Below are 21,636 nucleotides of genomic sequence, written 5' to 3' on the forward strand. Positions count from 1 at the left end.
GAAACTATTTGGTTATTTTTTAGCGCGATGCTAATGGTCTAATCAGATTCAATGAATTATGCTAAGCTCTGCTAAAAGTGATAGACACAAAGATCAGCTGAATGGATCGCAAAACGGTAAAACTCATGTTTAACTTTAGGGTAGCTGGAAAATGAGCCTATTTTCAAAAAAAGTGAAGTGTCCCTTTAACAAAAGTAAAAAAACTTTTAAGTTTTCTATGATGCTGGAAAGCTTACAGTACTTGACCCAACTTGCTTTCATAATCAGCATTATGCTGCAAATACTGCCAACAGAGCGTACAATGTATTGAACCCGGGGCATTTTTTAAGACACATTTAGAAATCCCTATCACAGGTAGTTACCAATAATTATCCACTAATCTCTGCAGCAGCTCTGGAGGAAAGTCCTGATATGCTAATCACATTTGGAAATTCAACACTATTTAGTTGTTTGTGCTCAGCGCAAGCCCTGGAGATCCCGATCGTGGCCAATTGTAAATCTGAGATACTTTACCGTGCTGGGTCATGTGTAATGTTTAGTCCCTGTTTCGAACCAAGATTTTTTTTCCAGTATCAGTGCCATTAACTGAATTAAACAATCCAAATAATGGCCTTATGTTGAAGTTTTCTATAGAGCACAGCAAATATGAAACCAGATTAAATTCACATTAAGGTAAACCCCAGGGATAAACCGCAGCTGATATAGAAATGCTGACTACTTAAGCCTCAGTGCACCCGATAATGATTTCACGACAGAAACATCTGTTTAAGGACTTACTTTTAGAAAATCGAGGTGGGTTGTCATTGACATCACGGAGGGTGATATTGATGGTGGTGGTCCCTGCTAACCCTCCAAGCTGACCTCCCATGTCTTTAGCTTGTATGACCACCTGGTACATTTCTTTAACCTCCCTGTCCATATTGGGTAAGGCAACTCTTATCACCCCTAATAGAGAAAGACAGATAAATAGCAAATACGTAACATGTTTACTGTAATAAAAAAATTCTGTCAGGTAACATACCAACATCCAAATATATTTGTATATTATATTATAAATATAAGTACACAATATAAGGGGGCGTGCACACCAACGCTTTTACGCCCGCGGCCGGCGCATGTTTTCAATTGTTTCCAATGGAAGCTCGGCGTTTTTCAAATAATCCAGCAGCTAGCAGTTTTCTTCCGCGCTGAAAACCGGCGCCCGGCGGTTTTTCCGCGTTCAGCGCTGAGAGCCGAGAGTTGAGAAATGTTCAACTTTGGAAGAAAAGCTCCGCTCGTCAATGTCAGTTCTCACGCGACCATCCAATCAGAGTGTAGGTGGGGTGGGACAAGTATCACAGCAACCAACTGTCTCACAGCTGACGTATCAGAGTTATCAAAGCGCTTAGCTGAAGAAAGCTGGCACTCAGCTGAAAAACAGCTGGCATTCGGCGTTGTCTAGGCATTTTCAGCCGGGTTTAAAAGTTTTGGTGTGTCCAGCCCCTAATTGCATATATGACTGACTACATTACTGAAGGTTACATCGAAAATTATTGTTAAGCACCCCTACCTTAGGGCAGAGGGTAACCAATGCACACTATGACTTTTTTACCACTTTTGTAGAAATAGAGATTTTCTCGAATTCAGTACACTTTTAAAGGGACATAGGCCCTACACTTCATCTTAATTCGGTTGTCACTTCACCTGTTCTGTACACACACAATTCAGAAAATTCACGGGAGTTACAACCGCATTCTACTGAATTAACTCCCAAAAAAATGGAGGAAGTGTCAACCGCATTTACAGAAATTCTGCACAGCGTGCACAGAACTAAATAACTAGTTAATAAAGTATTTAAATGACACGTCTCTCTTCTTAAAAAACAAATGCCTAGATGGGAAAAAACATCTTCTGTATGCGCGTTTGCTTACTAATGTTGCCAGATCTTGCACGAAAAACAGCATAAAAGAAAAACCTCATAATAAACCAAAATAATTTCAAATGCTTTACCTTAAAAGACAAAAATATTGAGCCAGAAACCTTGACAATTTAATAATGCCAAAACTTTGATCGCTTCATCATGAGCCAAGGCCAAAAACAAGTACCGCAGCGGTAAGCCCAATTCAAACTTGGACATGGCAACACTACAAGACAATACTCATATAGCAGCCTCACAAACACAATGCCAGGACAAAGGTTTATCAAAATTGCAAATTATAACGCTGTGATATTACTTCAGTCAAAACAGTGAATGTTAACCACGCGAGATGGCAGAACATTGCATGGTTTCCGTTGCGTCAATCATCGCATTTTCGGGAGCAAATCTTATTCCATACACACAAGAAACAATTACTCTTTTCACTCCTGCATACAGTTTCTACTCCAGAAACTTTGCAGTGTGTGCGGAGGCAGAAAGCACCACCAGCTAAATTAGGAATTTTACAGGCCTTTATTATTTTGTTTTGCAATGCCTCTGAAAACTATCTAATAAAAAGCCAGACCTTTGACATTCAACTTAAATCTAACCAATCCTAATAGCTTCCCCTCCAATGAGCCGCTTTTTAAGCAGAACATTATAGCATGGCTTAAGGTGAATAAACTAGGGAATGTATATGCTTTGCACAGAAATTCGTGCTGAACATTACCACCCATAAAACCAAATTTAGTCTAAAAGCGACATTTCTAGCAATCACGGCAGCAGTAATCCTGTGATGATGAAATGATGGGTAAGAGCATCGTCATCAAGCCTATACAGGAGAAATGGCCGATGGCACTTTTGGCACTTTCCAGAGCCGTTCTGATTCCTGTAAGACACAGTGGTAGAGTGATGCTGTCACGGTAAAATATGCCAGAATGCAGTACATTCTCGATGGCCTAGCACTCCCAACCAGACAATGAGGGAAAACTGTACTGTGCAAATTGCATTCAGCAGAAATTCGCTGGGAAAGTTTGCACCTTCATGTACTGTAATGTGCAAATCAGGGTCTAAAAATAAAGTAAATAGGAATAAACAACACTATAAGGAAAGTCGTCTGTGCAGCCTCACCAGTCTTGGGGTCAACTGAAAAGTAGGGCTGTCCATGAAGGATGCTGTACACAATCCTCGCACTGTTTCCATACGTGGGGTCATCAGCATCAGAGGCGGTTATCTGCGTCACATATGTACCTGCTCACAAACACCAAAGACAATCACTGTAGAAATGCCACATAATAAGAAAGAGAAGTGAATACAGAGCGCATCTACACTTTCTAGAAAGACTAAAAATGCAAATGAACTGCAAGTGTAAATAGGCAATCCAAATCTATATATGTCATAGTGCTTCCCATTGTCTGTCAGGTATTATGTGTTACATACTGTACTGTTTTATCTAATACTCATGGTTCCTGCTCATGGTTAAAAGTTATAATCACTTTGGATTTATTAAAATCAATTACATCTAGGCTTAGATTTCATGCAATGGAATGCAAATACAAATATTTCTCTCAAATGTGCCAACTTGTGCTAGCATTGGTACAGTATGTTCCAAGTTAGCTTTGCATTAAAAGTGGTCATTACATACTGATAAAGCTCTTTTATCACACTGTAAATGGCTTTGGATAAAAGGGTCTGCTAAATGCATAAATGTAAATGTGCCATTTAGAGGAAACATCTCCACTTCACATACCACTTTAAATATACCGTTCTATTTAAAGACTAGAAAGACGTCAAATAAATGCACTGCATAGATTTACTTTGCATAAATGCACTTAGCATTGCTCTCATTATATGCTGCCCATTGCTTTATCATTAGCCCAATTATAAATCTAAACGTTTTGCTTGATTTACCGCAAATGTGTCTATACGTTTCTAAAATAAGATGTGAGTAGGCTGTAAATACTGTGAAAGTTAGTATATTGCCCAAGAGCAAACAATCAAAATGACTGAACATGCTAAAAAGCTTTTAAATAGTTCGCACAGCGTGCTACTTTAAAAATACGACTGAAAATCAATCATTTCCAGACATGGTTCAGAAAGACCTGCCTAATGGAAAGAAGAAAATGAAAGATGTTTCCTAAAGGGATTACTGGAATAACAGATTGGGTTGAGACACTGTTAAATAACATTTGGTGTAAGAATAAGCTTTTGGGATTAGTTATCAGGTCATTCTGTTAAAGCTTAAGATAACAGCCTATATGGGCTACAGATGGTATTTTAACCAAACAGTGAATGAGGGCTGTTAAGCTGATGTCACCAATTTTGAATTAGACTTTTTTACCATTTTAATGAATTAGTATTTGATAAGACTGCTATGACACCTTCATAATCATGACATGACACGTGTCATGAACATGAAGTAGAGTTTATGCATGTTTATGACAACTATCATTAAGTTGTTCATTTTTAATGCAAAGATGACATTGTTTGAGATGTCTTTGATATGACAACTTGACATTAACCAAAACATCATAACTTGTTATGACAGCTTGACATTACAAGACAACATTATAAGACAACAAAACTGACCACTTTTTACCAGTGATAGAAATTGAATTTGTCATTAAAATGTCATTAAGTGTTAATACTCTGTCATATAGTTTTATAACAGCGCAATTAATATTTTTCTTGACCTCAACTAAAGTGGTACAAATATAATATGTCATTAAAGTGTTAATACTAAGTCAAATTGTTTTATAACAACGTCATGAATATTTTTAGTTCATAATGTTTTTTTTTTTGTTAATAAAGTTTCTTCGAGGTGTTAGAGAAATAAAATCAATCACCCAATAATAATAATAATAATAATAATAATTACTAAAATGTATAAATTATATTTTATTGAATTTGGAGACTTATTCACCTAAAATTAAATGAAAATGTTGCCGTGAAATGTTGCCGTGTTGGATCCATATCGCTGCAAAAACAGTTAATTAGATTAAATTAATTAATTAAATAAATTTAAAATGTTGTTGCTTTTTCTTCTTTGACAGAAAATAGCAGAACCCTCTGTGTGAGGAAGAACAAGTTCTGTTAGTTGTCAGTTTTTTATGTATTGTGCACAAACGTTAAGAATAATCTTTTGACGTATCTGTTGCATTTTGTTAAGGTATTTAAAATTATTTGACCGAGTATTAACACTTATTGACATTTTAATGAGAAGTTCAATTTGTACCACTGTAGTTGAGGTCAAGAAAAATATTTATGATTATTGTAATAAAACTATTTGACATAATATTACCACTTAATGACATTTAAATGACAGTTTAATGTAATGTTAACCCATAAAGCTAGGTAGATTCTTAAGTTTGATAATTATGGGTAACACTTTACAATAAGGTTCATTAGTTAACATTATTTAATGTATTACCTAAAATGAACAAACCATGAGCAATACATTTGTTACAGTATTTATAAATCTTTGTTAATGTTATTTTAAAGAAATAAAGCTTTTAATTGATTGTTCGCAGTGCATTAACTAACGTTAAAAAGATTTTAATAAAGTATTAGTAATAGTTGAATTTAACATTAACAAAGATGAATAAATGCTTTATAAGTGCACTTCATTATTAGTTCATGTTAACTAATGTACCTAATGAACCTTATTGTTCATTAGTGTTACCTCATTCAGCTATGTCATGTTTATGACAAATTTATGACAAGTTATGATGTATTAGTTTATCATTTATGTATTAGTTTAAGTTGTCAAAACAAAGGCATCTGAAACAATGTCATCTTTGCATTAAAAATGACATAATTGAACAAATGACACTTAATGACAGTTGTCAAAATGTGCATAAAATCTTCTTCATGTTCTTGACACGTGTCATGTTATGCTTATGAAGGTGTCATGTTAGTCTCATGCACACCCCTTCAAGTAAAGTGTTACCGAAAAAATATATACAGTAATTCTATTGAAAATTAATGTTGTGCAGTTGGTCACAATTCCTATGCTCATGTTACTTAAAAAAAGGCTTTGAGGTTCCATTTTTCCGAAAGACCTGCCATTTGGGACATAATGAGAGATGAACTTACCGACAGGTGACATCTCTGTGACGCTGGCTGCGTACGGGCCCTCCAGGAACCTTGGCTCATTGTCGTTGATGTCCTGAACTTTAATAATAAACTCAGACTCGGGTTCCAAAGGTCTGCCGGTGAGCACATCCACAGCCTGCGCTCTCAGCGTGTAATAAGGCTTCTCCTCTCTGTCCAGGCTCCTTAAGGCGTGAATGTCTCCGGTGCTCGGCTCGACTGTGAATATAGAGCCAACTCCTTCACCTGAGAGAGTGTACTTCACCATATTATCCCCTTTATCCAAGTCCGAGTGAAGCTGAAATGAATAAAAAGTGATTTTCTCTAAATAAGTTAGGATTACTCGTTGCTAAAATGTAATTGCACACATGCAAACATGGGCAAATATGAAATTAAAATAAGTCAGGGGCATTCACGTTACTACCGTAGAAGTAATCATGTTACAAACACACATCTAGCATATCCATTGTGACTATAACAGTTTTAAGTGTACTTTATAAAAAACTAATCTTCATGTGATCACATATTGGCTAGTATGGTGTGGGTGACATCTAATTACAGATACCATTTGAGGATGTCCAAAGAAGATTGATGTGAATAACCCAAGTTATTTCTTTTCTGTTTGCAGGTTTGACAACCTAACTGATTTATGTACAGCATGGGCGTTCAACAGCTAAAAATATAATGGGTTTTTCTGGAGATTTTATAAAGCACTCTTTTTCAGAAAGATAAAATAAACATTAAAAAGAAAAAACACAAGGAATATACGGTGTGTTCTATCATCTCAGTGGAACTGTAAATAACACCAAACATTGTTGAGATGGTAAGATGGTTGACTCTGATCCTCAGTCTGATAAGTTTTGGAATTCATATTCTTCAATAAAAAACATCACTGGTGTAATGTGAAAGGATATGCAATAATCAAAACAGAGAGGCATAACTGTATCACTAAACCCTGCCAAGTTCACGCGTAGCTAATAAAAAATTACATTAGTTGGGTACAACAGACCATCAAATCAAAGACTGTTTGACTTTATGATCCGCAAGGGTAGACTTTGAGATAGCATGAGCTACAGTAAAAAATTATTCTATGTCCAGCTTTTATATCACTAATCTGGTATGAATGTTCACGAGGCCAATAAATTGAACATAGGGCTCATACAGTATCCAGAATAGTATTACAGTTTTTATGTCCATATAGCGGTGTACGGCATCGCAGCTGTAACCCAATGAGTTCAGAAGAAAAGATACCGAGTGTTGACAGTACAAAAGTAGGAATTTCAGGAAGAGTTATTTTCTACTGAAAAGGTCATATGTGGAAAAAAGTGTGACAGTGGGGTAATATATCATCACTGCAAAGGTCAAACAAGAAGTGGGCCTTGCTTCACATGAAAAGGAAAGGCAAAGAAAATGTTGATAAAGTAAATTGGTTACAGTGATTTGTCATAAACTCGAGAAATGAAAATAGCTTGCTTTGTGATCACATTTCTAATGATACATTTCAAATCATCAAATCTTATTTTTTGCTTTATAAGCAAAAATAATTGTAATTTATTGGCAATGATTGTAATAACTCTGCAAAACATTCCTATTAGAATCCAATTACCTTTCGTGTGACAACCTCAGAAATATCCACAACCAGCAGCCCACTATAGGGCTGCACAATAAGCTATAAGGTGTTTGTCTTCACAAATAGCTTCTGAGCAAGAGCCAGACTGCTTAACTGAACATCCAACTGTCTCAACCCTGCAATATATTTAGAGCTAAAAGACAAATTGTGTACCCAAAGCAGACATTGAGTGAAGTTTGCCTTACATTCCTACGCTTTACTAGCATACTGACTCAGATTCAAATCTTCCTGCCATACAAACCTTTGATGCATTCACATTTCATGTGCAAGAACACTTTAATTTGTGGTGGCAGCTCAAACAGGAGATGATGGAATGAGTTATAATTTCCCATGATGCATGCCGCCTCTCACCACGGTCTCTCCCAAGTGATCAATAAATACATACCATAGCGGTAAGTCTATTGATTTAATGTAAGTACTGAGAACAATCTTCTGAGTGTCACTCAGAACATAGTTTCTGACTGGCTTCATATATAAGTAAAGAACTAATAGTAGTTATGCTACTAACCTACAGTAACTACAGTACAAAAATGCTTTTTCCAAGCTTCCTTTTCCAAAAAGTACATTGTTAAGAAAATGCATAATTTTAACAGAAAAAGTAAAAATTCTCAGTTAACTGTAAAAACATAAAAATGATAAAATTTAATATATATTTTAAAGTGAAAATTGTTATAATATTCAACGGGGTTACACATTGAATTTTTATGATAAATGTTGTTAAAATTATGGTTTTACTATGAAATGTACGGTGAAAAACATTAAAACAATTATTATAAAAAGACAATTCCCTGCATAACTTTTCATATTTGATGATATTTTATTTAAATAAATAAATTTCATTTCATTTTTTACCATTTACATTATAAAATTTTTTTTGTGTTACCAGCATGGTGTTTTGTGTTTGTGTGATGACAATCTGCACCATACTGTAGGTCTACATGTAATGACAATCTATGAAAAACCTTGTGATAAACTTTAATTCAGCATGTGGCCATCCATTTTACGGTGGTAAGCTGTATGTTATTAAGGACAAGCATGTTGTTTACAGCTTTCCTGTATTTTTGCAAAAGTTTTCTGGTCAGTGCAGCGGCTAGTTGTTTACCGTAAAAACTAACATTTAACTTTTAATAAAACAAGGAGGAAACATACACTGATACATCAACACAAACGACAAGGACAAGGACTGAACTAAGGCAAGGGTATGAATAGACATGGACAGAGGTGATAACAATGACGATGATGATATAATTAACAGCCGACAGGTGCAGACAATGAAACATGAGGTAAAACTAAGCAACAAAGACTAAACTATAACAGTTACCAAGAAAAATGATAAGAAATGTGAAAAGTATTTGCGATTTAAAACTTTTTTGACTCAATATAAAGATCATCTAAAGAAAAAAAATCCTATTGTTTTTATTTTTGTTTCACATAAGGGTATGATCATACCTGGTGCAATGCAGAGCAATGCGGGATACAAGTGGGTTTTTTTTTTTTTTTGCTAGTTTCAACCCAGCGCAGTTATCATTTTCACGTCCAGCATCACGATGTTTAAATAGCAAATGCATTTGTGCCCATTTGTGCACCTATGGGCATGCTTGGCTTAAAAACTAAATGTGTTCAGGCGCATTGTTGGCGTGTTGCTATTTTGAGGCAACTAAAATAGACTATGGCATTGACTAACTAAAACCTGGTCTAAAGTCTAAATTCAATGGCTCAATATTGTTTTTGTTATTTAAAGAGCGCATTATTAATATGCGTCTATAAATGAAGTGACAACACACATTTGCTTATTTCACACAGCACACAAACGTTTTGAAATATAAAAAATTAAAGGACTAAAATGTAGACAGTTTACAGGACGTTAAAAGGCGTAAAGACTCAAAAGAGAGTAAAAAGTAATTAAATGTTTTGCTGTAAACAAATGCAAATGTTGCATTTATTTTTAAATGTTTTTTTTTAATGCTACCCACTGATTTATTGACTTTGTACCTGTGGATATGGTGAGATGAGAATTTTTTAAGTAATGCTTTTAAAAACACGGCGCTGTCCGAGTGCTGAAAGGTTTCGGCTCTTCACATGTTTGTGAATTCTTTATCTCCTGTTTGTTACAATCAAGTATTTTTTTAGAATACAAACCTTTCCTTGCATATTTGTAAATTATTCCTTGAGATTACACTGATCATGTAGGCTATCCATACATTTACAGCAATTAAAAACCTGCTAATTTTACTTCCATGACTGAAAGAAATTACTTTTAAAGAGAACCAAAGGTTTTAATACAATAATGATTTCAATACCAATGAAGTTTTTCAGTTTACAAATTCCACCATTTAAATAGGGAATCGAGATGGCGTGAGTGCAACTGGCTTTTAAAGGGGATGGAAGATGAGACTTTTATAGGTTTATTGCACGTTATGCCCAAAACACACCCGTTACTCATTGCGAGAATAGGAACAACCCTTTTAGACTGTGCCCTAGGCGCACAAACCATTTTCCCATTTTTAAATTAGCAAACGTGGATTTGGACATACCCCAAGTGCACTGCGCCATGCGCTTTAGACCATGTGCTTAGATTGTTAAAATAGGGCCCTCTGACTGGAAACATAAAATATATCAGCACTTTATATTAGTTAACAACTGTTAAAAGTGCGGCTTGATTGAAGTATCATCCCCTGTACAGTAGTTTGGGAAGCTACGGTTTCAAAAATGCTTTCCCAACTATGCAACTTAGTAAGTCCCATTTACAGTATCAGCATGTGCATGAACATGCTATGGTACGAATGACTAATAAACAATGACTAATATCATGACTAAAATGTTTAACTATTGTTTAAAAAATGTCTTTAAATAGCAACTTGCCTATCTGATGAGGGCGAAAGCATTACACATGAAATTTCCTAGTAGCCTGTAAGCCACATTCTTCCAGTGACCCGAGTTAAAAGCGACAAACTCTATTTATAGTGACATGCTTATACGCTTCTTTGCAATTAAAGCTTCATTCCCTCTTGCTAGTGCTGGTACTGATGAATCAGAGGTAACAGGCAAGTCTCGGCCATGTCATCGTGCTTATCTTTAGTGAAGGAGACAGCGGCTACACAAGTGGAGGTGGCAGGTGGTTGAGAACAAGACTCTGACAAGCTCCCGTCTCCCAGTTTACATCCGCTCAGACAGCACTCGGTTAGGCCACACTGATTGCACTGGCATTGACTGCAGACTATTCAATTTAGCCCTGATCCCATTTAAGCTGCAGGTGCTCAATTCCAACTTTCTTCGTAGAGGACCTGTTTCTTAGCCAGCCACAAATTGCATTCTTACAAATTTAGTAGTAGTTTGAATACTAATAAAATGTTATGGGGATTTCAGATTAAAATGGGTTTTCATATGGGATTAATGTTTGACCTCAATGTTAGAATATTAGTGAATCCAAATATGCTCACTCTAAAAATGCTGGGTTGTTTAGACAAATATGGACAACCCCAAAACCATGTTTGTAAAAACTAAACATTTTAGGTTGAAACAGCATCTTACTCAGTCAATATTAAAGATATTCTGGTTATATTTTTATAGAATGTTATTTACATTATGAACAATGTTTTTATGTAAAAAAAGGAAAAAAAAACAGTAAATCACATAAAAACTCTAACGGGGAATGGGACCCATACATTTTTTTGATGTTTTAGGCATTCCAAAACAGCACATGAACAAAGGAGAGTATATAAAGGATGAAATGGAATATAAATAAGCTGTGGCTATGGATTACATTACAAAGAGCAAGCTCAAGTCTTTGAACTCCTCCACAATCTTATTCACTAGCCCCAATATGAAAATATCAATATACCTTTGATTTAAAGCTTTGGCTTTCAGAATCAATAACATCTTACCTTCCCAACATACTGCGGATCAGATCCCATGTATTCTTCCAGGACAAAGAACTGGTTCCACACCCATCCTCTCTTGACTCTGTGAGCTCCCATCATGCCATGTTTCCTGTGTGGCATGAGATTCCTGTGGTGCTCCTTGCCCATTCTGCTCTGAGTTGAGGAGTGCAGGGGGGACACAAAGCTTTTGTCTAAGAGGCACCAGAGGAACAGCAGCAGGCAGTTCCCCATGAGCATTGGAACAAGCGTTAGTTGCAAAATCCTTTGATGGACACAGGTGACTTTTATGGAAACAGCAGGGGGATGACAAATCTAATATGAAGCCCTCCACAGTGCTTTGACTGCACAGAAGAAGTAATTTCCATGGAAATTTTGGTTAACCACCTGTAGGAGAAATAAAGTAACAGTGCTTTACATCAGCGGGTTTGCTTTACATCAAGGATTTGTGCAACAGTGCTTACATCAAGGATTTGTAAGAATGTCTAAATATCATGCTGGCATGCAATAAAAGGAGATGAAGACCTCTTAGTCTAAGACCTCTTCATCTTTGGAGTGTCACTGTACATTCTTGTCTAGGCTATAATATAATCTCCCTTAAAGGGTTTTGCAAATACAGGAAATCCTGAGCAAATTGGCTCACTGGAGTACGTTTAGCACTGGGAGTTCAGAGAAGCGAAAAAATAAAAGATTGCAAAAAGAGGGAGTTTGGCAAGAGTTGCAAAACTGTTGGCAGACATCTAGGAATATGCAGGATGTGCAATACTCATTTTTTTCAAGGATTAGTGTTGAAAATAAAGTTATATGGCTAAAAATAAAGTATTTTCAGAGACATGGTAAAAGAAATATTTACACACACGCAGACACACACACACACACACACACACACACACACACATATTTCTGGTTTCCATGTTTTGCATCCGCACCGCGCTCTGTTGCAGCCACACTTGATTCTGAGGAACTACTTTGTTTGACAGAAGAGTAATATTTGTACTTATATAATTAGCATTCAACTTATTTGTGTTTTATTTCATGAAACCCTGCTATGCATATGAAGTAACTGTTAGGATTCTGCCTGTATCTTGTCTTGTTGTATATCTAGTTCTAGTATGGCAGAGTCCTGACAGTACAATGTTTTATGTTGGAGATACGTGGTTTTGGGATTGTTTTATAAGACCACGTATTTCCTGTGTTTTGTCACTTTTTACACGGCCCCTTACCTGTTATTATTTTCAGCTGTTCCCCTCATTAGTTCTCTCTATTTAATGTCCCTGTGCTCTTTGTTCTGTGCTTGTGCGTTTGTCATTCTATCTGTGAGTATCGTGTCCTGATTATACCAGTCTAGTTTGTTGTATTCAAGTAAAGTCTGTTTGTAGTGTCATCTTAGTTTAGTCAGTGTTTTTGTTATCTTGTAGTTTTGATGTTTTGCCCCCTCGTGGGTTTTGTTTTACTGTTTTGTACCTTGTTTATTAAAGTCATCAGTTTTTGTTTACTTCTGTCTGCATCTGGGTTCTTGCCTTGACAATCCTGACAGTAACAGTTTTATAAAAGCAATAAGCTCCACGAAGCAGTGGTGTTACAGTGCATTTTATAACAGCTAAGGGGGATTTAGGCACTCCGCTTCGTTTTGTGCCTAACAACGCCCCTTAGCTGTTATAAAATGCACTGGTTACCCACTGCTTCTAGGGGCTTTTTGCTTTATTCTATTATTTTCCTTTCCCCTAACCCAGACCATCACAGAAAAATTTCTGCTACCTTAGATTTCCAATAAACATCATTGTTTCTGCACGGGGACCTCAAAATGTCCCCACAAGGTCAAAGAAACAACTCTTATTGTAATGAACCAGTTACCAATGCATGAGCAAATACTAAGTCGACTGTATATCCCTGATTCCAGAACAACATGAAATATTGTGTGTACTTTACTAGTTTAATTCAAAATTAAACATATTTTTTATTATAAATATCTAAATAAAGTAGGAAGTAGCATAACCCTAACCCTAAGCTTGTGTAGTTTCTGTGTTGTATGGTATCATTACATTTACATTTACATTTAGTCATTTAGCAGACGCTTTTGTCCAAAGCGACTTACAAAGGAGGTAAACAATAGAAGCAATTATAGCAACACAAGAACAGCAATACATAAGTGCCCTGGAAATCGTCTCATCAAGTCCAACACAGTATACACAGACGAGGGTTGGTTAGGATTTCTTTTTTTTTATTAAAGAAATTTACAGATAAAGACAAAGGAAAAATAGAGAAAGATAGTAAGTCCTATATCAGGAAGTGAGGTAATGGCGGAAGAGATGAGTTTTTAACCGAGTCTTAAAGACAGCTACAGAGTCAGCAGATTGTGTCACGACTGCCAGATCATTCCACAGTTGTGGAACAGCTCCTGAGAAGGTACGTGCTAAGGTACGTTTTTTATTTCCTTTTTGAGATGGCACCACAAGCCGTCGCTCGGTGGCAGAGCGCAGGGATCGAGAGGGTACATAAGGCTGTATTAGTAAGTGAAGGTAAGGGGGTGGTGACCCAGTGGTGGCTTTAAAGGCCAGGAGCAGAGCTTTAAATTTAATGCGAGCTGCTATAGGAAGCCAGTGTTACTTGACAAAGAGAGGAGTGACGTGCGCCCCTAACTGATTATTAACTGCCAGTAGCCAAAATTTTACATTTTGATCACTATTGAAGTAATGCTGATTTTCAGATTTTCGGGTTTTTTTACATTTTGATAGAAACATTTCTAGAACAGGTTACATTTATGTATCACTCGTCATGTTCACAACTGATGCAGATCTAGGTTTACATAACATATGTTTGTAAACTGTTAAATAATCTGGAAACTAAATATTTGTTGCAGAACTGTTTAGGATTGACCCCTATAAAATAAAGAGGTCTGTGTTTTCAAAATAATTATTTTGACCCTACAAACGAGTCACAGTGCCTTGATAGTTATATATTTTGTAGTGCAACATAGTAAAAACTATACCATATTTAATTGACATATACTTTACAAAGGGATTATACCACAGAGCTGTTGAATGCTGTATTGTAATTGGCTGAGAAATGTTGCATGGGTGTTTTAATTATTTTTTAGTTAACCGCAAACCTAACTTGTCAAATGTCTTAAAAATAGGCACCAGAGCAATGTTTGTGGTATAAGAGGAATAATTGAATTTGTTGTGCCGCATTTCCATCTTGGGCGTGCGTTATTTTCTTATAATTCAATGGTCCGTCGTCAATTATTCCTTGCATAAAATATTGGTCTACACTCAAATGTCTGTTTCTTTTTTGACCCATGATGGGTAAATATTGGACAGAACACATCTGGGTTAAAAATTACCATATGCTGGGTCAAAAATGATCAATGTTGGGTTGTTATTATGCAACCATGGGGTATAATAATGAAGCAGTTGGGTTAAAATAACCCAGCATTGGGTAAATTTTTAACACAGCACGTGTTCTGTGCAATATTTACCCAGGGTCAAAAATAACCCAGCCATTTTTAGAGTGTATGGAATCATATATCTTTTTACACTTTTAAAATTGACAGTTTATTTAGCATAGCAGTAACAATAAAACAGTCAGCTTAATTATTGCAGTACCAGTTAAAAACCTTGCTTTAAAAGGTAAAAATTAAATTTAGATGACGTTTTTAAAGGACAAGTTCGGTATTTTACACTTAAAGCCCTGTTTTCAGATTGTTTATGATGAAATAGAACGGTTTGACTGAAATTTCGACATATGCGGCTGCCCCGAGAATTTTCGGGTGTTTGTTGTTTCACCTCCCACCTCTACAATGGGTGTCAGGATCAATCCTTCCTAAAATGCATTAAACTTTTGTTTACAAAGACGTGAAAGTCACCGAGTGGTCAGGGGTGTTCACTGATATGCTCACACAAAAATCGCTGCAAAAGATGCTTTCCAACAGGTGTTTTAGCATTCGTTGTTAACTTGTGGACCTATTTTCCCAAACGCCTCACACCCGTATATTCTTCCATTGAGAGCTTGAATAAGAAACACTCCAGGCCAGTTGGTGGCGATAATCCGCCTTTGCCAATTGCAAGAATACAAACAACGTTCCCAGCGCGGAGTAATACCGTACCTCACAGCACATCTAATACAAGTCAATGGAGTTGGACAAAAACTACAATAAAACCTGTTGGAAAGCATCTTTTGCAGCGATTTTTGTGAGAGCATATCAGTGAACACCCCTGACCACTCGGTGAGTTTCACGTCTTTGTAAACGAAAGCTTAATGCATTTTCTTATTGTATTGTTCCAGTGCACCTATACACCCATTGTAGAGGTGGGAGGTGAAACAACAAACACCCGAAAATTCTCGCGGTAGCCGCATATGTCGAAATTTCAGTCAAAACCGTTCTATTTCATCATAAACAATCTGAAAACAGGACTTTAAGTGTAAAATACCGAACTTGTCCTTTAATTCATTGTAAACATTTGCCAAAATGAACATTTATGAACAATCCAATAGAAACAAATAAACTATGCTTTACATTGAAGTGGTTGCTGCAACATGTAAAAATCAATTTAGATGAAGAGGACAAGAAAACAAACAGGACAAGTGCGACATTAATTGCTGGACACAGACCACCACACATAGCCCATGATTGCAGGGCAAATCACTGGAGACCTGTTATACGCTCTGCTATAGTGACATTATGTTTGGCAGGACATTGCGTCTCTGCAGCAATATTCTCTATGGAGAAACCTCAGCATTTGTCTAAACACTTAACAAGCTCAAAGATTTCAAGTGCAGTGTACTTAAAAGAGCAGACATTCTTTCCAAAGGTTATATCACACTATGCTCTCATTATTTTAGATCCTTTTTATGTTTTTCTTTTTGACTGTTTTTAGTATGTAAGTTCAACTTGTATATTGGCTGACATAATGTAGCATGATGTGAGTCAATTTTTTATCTTTGGGTCTGTTGCTGGATAAAGATGTTGCTGAATTAACATGGGATTTTTTTGCATGCACCAGCCAGCAGATGCCTGAACTCAAATCCTGTTAGACAGCAAAAAAGTGCTGTAAGTATAGCACTGGTAAGGCAGACAGAGTGGATGTTTAAGAGAAACAACAGGGAACACATACACACAGACATTGAAAGCCTTATAATGACTCAATGGTACATGGCATTAACTGTATCTAACCTTCACGCAAACTGTGTCATGTACTTAAATCTTAATACTTCACTCAACAATGTAAAGTTATGATGAATCCCAGTGTGCTTAAATAGGATTCAGAATACCAGTCAAGTTAACTCCTTAAAGCTCATCCAGTTCAAAGCCTATCGAGTTTAGACACAGGGATTACAGTACAGAAAGAATACACTGTATTAGCATACAGTATGAGCTTTACAACTTTAACTTTTTTTTCTGGACACTTAACACGATTAAAAAATATATTTGTTTAAAAGCTAATTTGTAGGAACTGATCTCCCTGTGAATTGTAAACCCCTGCTGGGTCATTCGTACCATGACGAACACTCTTTGGTTACCTGCCCTTATATACTATTTGCAAATGATCTTTGGGAAAGGAAAATTGACCTTGGAACTAAACAGTAATGGACATTAGTCAGGGTAGATTAGGGAATAACGTATTTTATTTAATGCAAATGACAATCATGCTTGAGGGACAAAAGTACAGTCTGTTCAATGTATTGCACATTTGGGCATCAACTATTTAGATATGTCAATATAGCAAGAATGATTTTTCACAAATTTTAAATGGAGAACCTGTGCCTGCAAAACTTTGGAGAAAGCATTGCAGATTTCTGCAGAATAGAAGCACCTGTCATTCACAAAGCTTTACATATCCCCAGATAGACAGATTCAAATATCGCTCCATTTAAATACTTCCTGCAGAGTTCCCTGGGTTTTGCCCTAAAATTAGCATGAAAAATCATACTTATGTCAAGAACATGAGCCAAAACCAGTGTGTCTGCTTATTACTTTATGAGGAAATTGGGCTTGTTTCGAAACTATGGAGGTCACAAGTTTTTGGTTTTGGTGGCTGATTTCCATAATAAAGTCATGTATTTGGGCATGCCCACCATAGCACAATGAAGTATGACCGGTGTAGCAGCTGTCAAATGTCTGCTGTTTGAAACACTTTTACATGACATTATTAATTACAAGGATGTGTTAATGTTTGCAACAGAGATAAATATTTATTCATTGATTTAAATGGTCAGCTGTAAGGTTGAACATTTTAATTAACCCCCGACTTCCAACATCTGACACTTTTAACGTTCTGATCCTCACAGACTCACTTTTATTGATATCAAATATACAATCCAACCTTTCTAAGGTCCACCATTGTTTAATATGTGTAATGTGTTAGTGGAACATTTAAGTTTGCCAAAGTGCATCCATCTTATATCTTTTTCTAACTTCCTTTACAATTCTGAAAGCATCTTTGCTGATCTCAACTATTTTGTTCAATTTCGAGATTTGCATTGTGCAGACTATTCATATCCACTTGTTTATCATGCCTTGTATTTCCCACAGTGATGATTCCTGTACATTTACAGTACACTAAAGTGGATAGGTTGTCTCATGTAGCCTATAAACTGTCTTTGGGCTGTATTCTCACGGAAAGTTCTCAACATGAGGACATGGCAGATAAAGCAATATTTACAGCTTAAAAAAGCTTTAAAGTGTAACTCAAAGATATTCAGATTTTCAGGAAATGTGTTTATTTAGGTTTAAGAGCACACAGGTTTCTAGGCTTAATATGTTATGTCTTCCCACCAGTGGCGGCCGGTGACTTATATCTTCCGAGGGGCGCAAATTCAAAATATGTGTTTGGAGTGTCATGTGTGTTGCTTGTCATTCCAAAATATGTGTTCGTTGCGTCATGTGAACCATGTGTATTATGCGTCTTGTCAGAATACATGCCTGCTGCACATGCGTCAAAACGGTTTATGTTGAAAGAGATGCTCACGTTCACAAAATACTTGCAAGACACTCCCTTAACATTAAACTCTGATTACGCATGGTATGAAGCGAGTATCTGGCATGAGTGAGCCTCTCTTTTATTGTAAACTCTTTAGTCTGCAGCAGGCACATATTTTGACAAGATGCATAATGCACATGGTTCACATGACGCAACACATATTTTGAAATGACAAACCAGGCATGACAGGCTAAATCGTGACGAGTTTCGCATCGTGTCCCCTACAAAAATAAGTCACCAGCCGCCACTGCTTCCTACTAACAGTATGGTTTGTATTTACCTAATATAATTGTATTTACTTGTTATTTTAAATGTATTAAAATGATTGTTATTAACTCTTTCGCCGCCATTGACGAGATATCTCCTTCCGCAACTTTTTAAACCCGGAAGTATTGCCCTATGGCAAGCGGCTGCATGTCCATCTCTGTTTTAAAGATCACTCTGAATGGGATCTCTATGAGAAGTCTGTCACAAAAATGGAATTATCTCTGCTTTTTGCTGAAAATGGTTTGTTTTTGCAGAAACCTACCCATATTCAAAAGCTGATTACAAAAGAACTACTGAAGGTAGGATGAAACTTTTTTTTTTTTTGAAAGCAGATGGGTCTGTTCTTTCATTTGGTATATTGTATGTTTATATTTTTAAAGAAGAACATTTTCTGGAAGGCATTAAACCTTTGTGAAAATCATGAAAAACGCTGGCGCTGGCTGGCAACTTTTTTTAAAAACGCTGGTGGCGAAAGAGTTAAACTGTTGTATCGTAAACATCAGTGTAACATACTTAAGACCAGTGGGCTGTTTATAAATGTAAAAAAAATCATGAATTCTGTGCAGTGCCGGCCCTACCTAATAAGCAAGCAGTTACATGGGGCCCCTGTGGCCACTAGGGGGCAACCTGCCATACGTGAAAATAAAATGTACTTGCTCATTGTGTCTGTCAAACATGTGCATTAGCGTAACCTGATTGTAATGAAAAGACGACATAATCAGTCTGGCGCAGAGAAGAGGAAGAAGAGGAAAGAGGGTGAGAAAAGAAATGAGGAAGAATGGATGGATTAACATGTGTACATATGCAGTGGCGGCTCGTGACTGCTCATCCGAGTGGCGCTAATTCAAAATAAGTGTTAAGAGTGTCACGTGTGTGGTTCCCTTTTCCAAAATGTGTGTTCTGCGTGTCGAGAGATCCTGTGTGCATTACGTGTAAGTGCCTGCTGCACAGGCGTCAAAACCGTTTATGATAAAAGAGACGCACAGGTTCACAAAATACACACAAGACACTCCCTTAACAGTAAACTTTGATTACGCATGAGATTATGTACATGTACAAATGTTTAGTAAAATTATTAAAAATGATTATTCTTCAGTGTTGTGGTGGATTGTGCTATCTAAACACTGGAACACGTTTCAGCTCTATCGGTAAAGTGAGGGACAACTTTGGAGTGTTAAATAACTTTCAAAATAAGGTATCAGTGCAAGCAGCTTGGACAAACACTGAGCACTGAAATGAATCTGATCTTGATTGAAACAACCTTGAATTAGAAAGCCTGCCAACTCTTCCTAAAGACAAAATGACAGCACTGGAACTACCTGCATTCCTGCATGATAAAGATATGTGAGTTCTTTGGTAGCTTTGGGTACCTCTTTGCATTTCATGTCCACAGCATCAATTTGTCTGTCTAACAATCGTGATTTAAAGAAACAAACTAATTTAAGCAACTTCTCATGTCATAACATTATTAAGTTGAAAAACGTGAGTCAAAAATGTTTGCCCTCCACATGGTGATTCGTTCCAGAAAAAGTACAATTTTAAAATGAATGTCTAACAAAATACTATATGGGTTTATCCAAAGTTGCTTCTTTATTATTTTTCATTGTATTGCCATCTTCCATGCATTACGTATTTGCAAAATGAAGAAATTTTGATTGTAACCTATAGCCACCAGCCATTGCAGTGACACACATAGTAGCTTGGTGAAGCAGTTATAGCTGTGCCGTCAACCTAAAGTACAGTATCATCACCAAGGGCCAGAAACTTTTATAATAAGCAATATCACACCACTGCATGGCACAACTGACCAATTAGAACTAAGAGTTCCAGAGAGAAGTGTAATGCTAGCTTTAGACTACACAATATCTTCGTCTGTTACAATAGTCAATGTCTGTGATTTGTCAGGCTTTCAGGACACATTGCTAATCGACCAATCATTGCTTGCTGACTTTCATGATATGTGTGATGCCATGAAACATCCAGAATCAAGAGTGTAAACAAAGATCATAAAGGTATCTCTACGAGCCTTTGCTCTATTGTATAATTTCAATTAACAGCACCAATACCATCATCTCCCTTTCATTTTGGCATGTTAGAAACGAGCTTGTGTGCTCCTATTGGTCAACGTCATAGATATTACGAAAGACATTTTGGATGCACAGGGGAGTAAGCGGTTAAAACAGACAGCAGCTATTTTGCCTCGACTTTAAAGTGGTACTCTTGCTCTCGCTCTAAGGAATTGCATATTTGTATATGTTTTGTGCAGATTTGTCATGTTTAAGTGGTGTTAAAAATACTGATCCCCAGCTGGCAGCTTATCAACTTGTCCTGGCACTACAGACAGACACTATTGTCCCCCGAAATTTGTCACCTGTCCAGTATTCAACAAAGAAATGATATAAAAGAAATAGCAGAATAGCTCAATACTAGCGGACAAAGATGACATCTCTGCGTTTTGCGCTTCAATGTTTCTCTAGTGGCAGAGATGACATCCGTGTCCTCCTATGAGACATAAAAACCTCAAAAATATAGTTGATGCACCAGCGCTTCTTCCAGTAATTAATGAATATCAGGCAAAATGTCATCATTAAAGTCAACCATGATTTAGTCAAAGTATATATATATATATATATATATATATATATATATATATATATATATATATATATATATATATATATATATATATATATATATATATATATATATATAACTATGTTTTGATAGACTGGCTGCCTACTGTATCACAAATATCACCACATTTTAGTGCATTTTCAGTAGCTCATAGTGGTCATATGTGGCCAGTGCTGACATCGCTGAAACTCATTTGTTTAATTGGACTAATCAACCAATATATGGTTCAATACACCGTCAGAGCTTATCTGGCAAAACATA

At 36.4% G+C, this 21,636-nt stretch overlaps 1 protein-coding gene across 1 annotated transcript in view; it reads right to left on the reverse strand.

Moving 5' to 3' along the window:
• cdh12a (cadherin 12a) overlaps positions 1-21,636 on the reverse strand; it is a 63,526-nt gene that overhangs the window by 35,764 nt on the left and 6,126 nt on the right. Inside the window, exons 2-5 of the mRNA XM_055202070.2 lie at positions 11,501-11,881; positions 5,990-6,284; positions 3,026-3,145; positions 778-945 (exon numbers count right to left, since the gene is read on the reverse strand). Of these exons, the coding sequence (XP_055058045.2) occupies positions 778-945; positions 3,026-3,145; positions 5,990-6,284; positions 11,501-11,734 (817 nt within the window). The 5' untranslated portion in view covers positions 11,735-11,881. The remainder of the gene's footprint in view (positions 1-777; positions 946-3,025; positions 3,146-5,989; positions 6,285-11,500; positions 11,882-21,636) is intronic.

The sequence above is a fragment of the Misgurnus anguillicaudatus genome, chromosome 2 (assembly GCF_027580225.2).
Source record: "Misgurnus anguillicaudatus chromosome 2, ASM2758022v2, whole genome shotgun sequence".
NCBI lineage: Eukaryota > Metazoa > Chordata > Actinopteri > Cypriniformes > Cobitidae > Misgurnus > Misgurnus anguillicaudatus.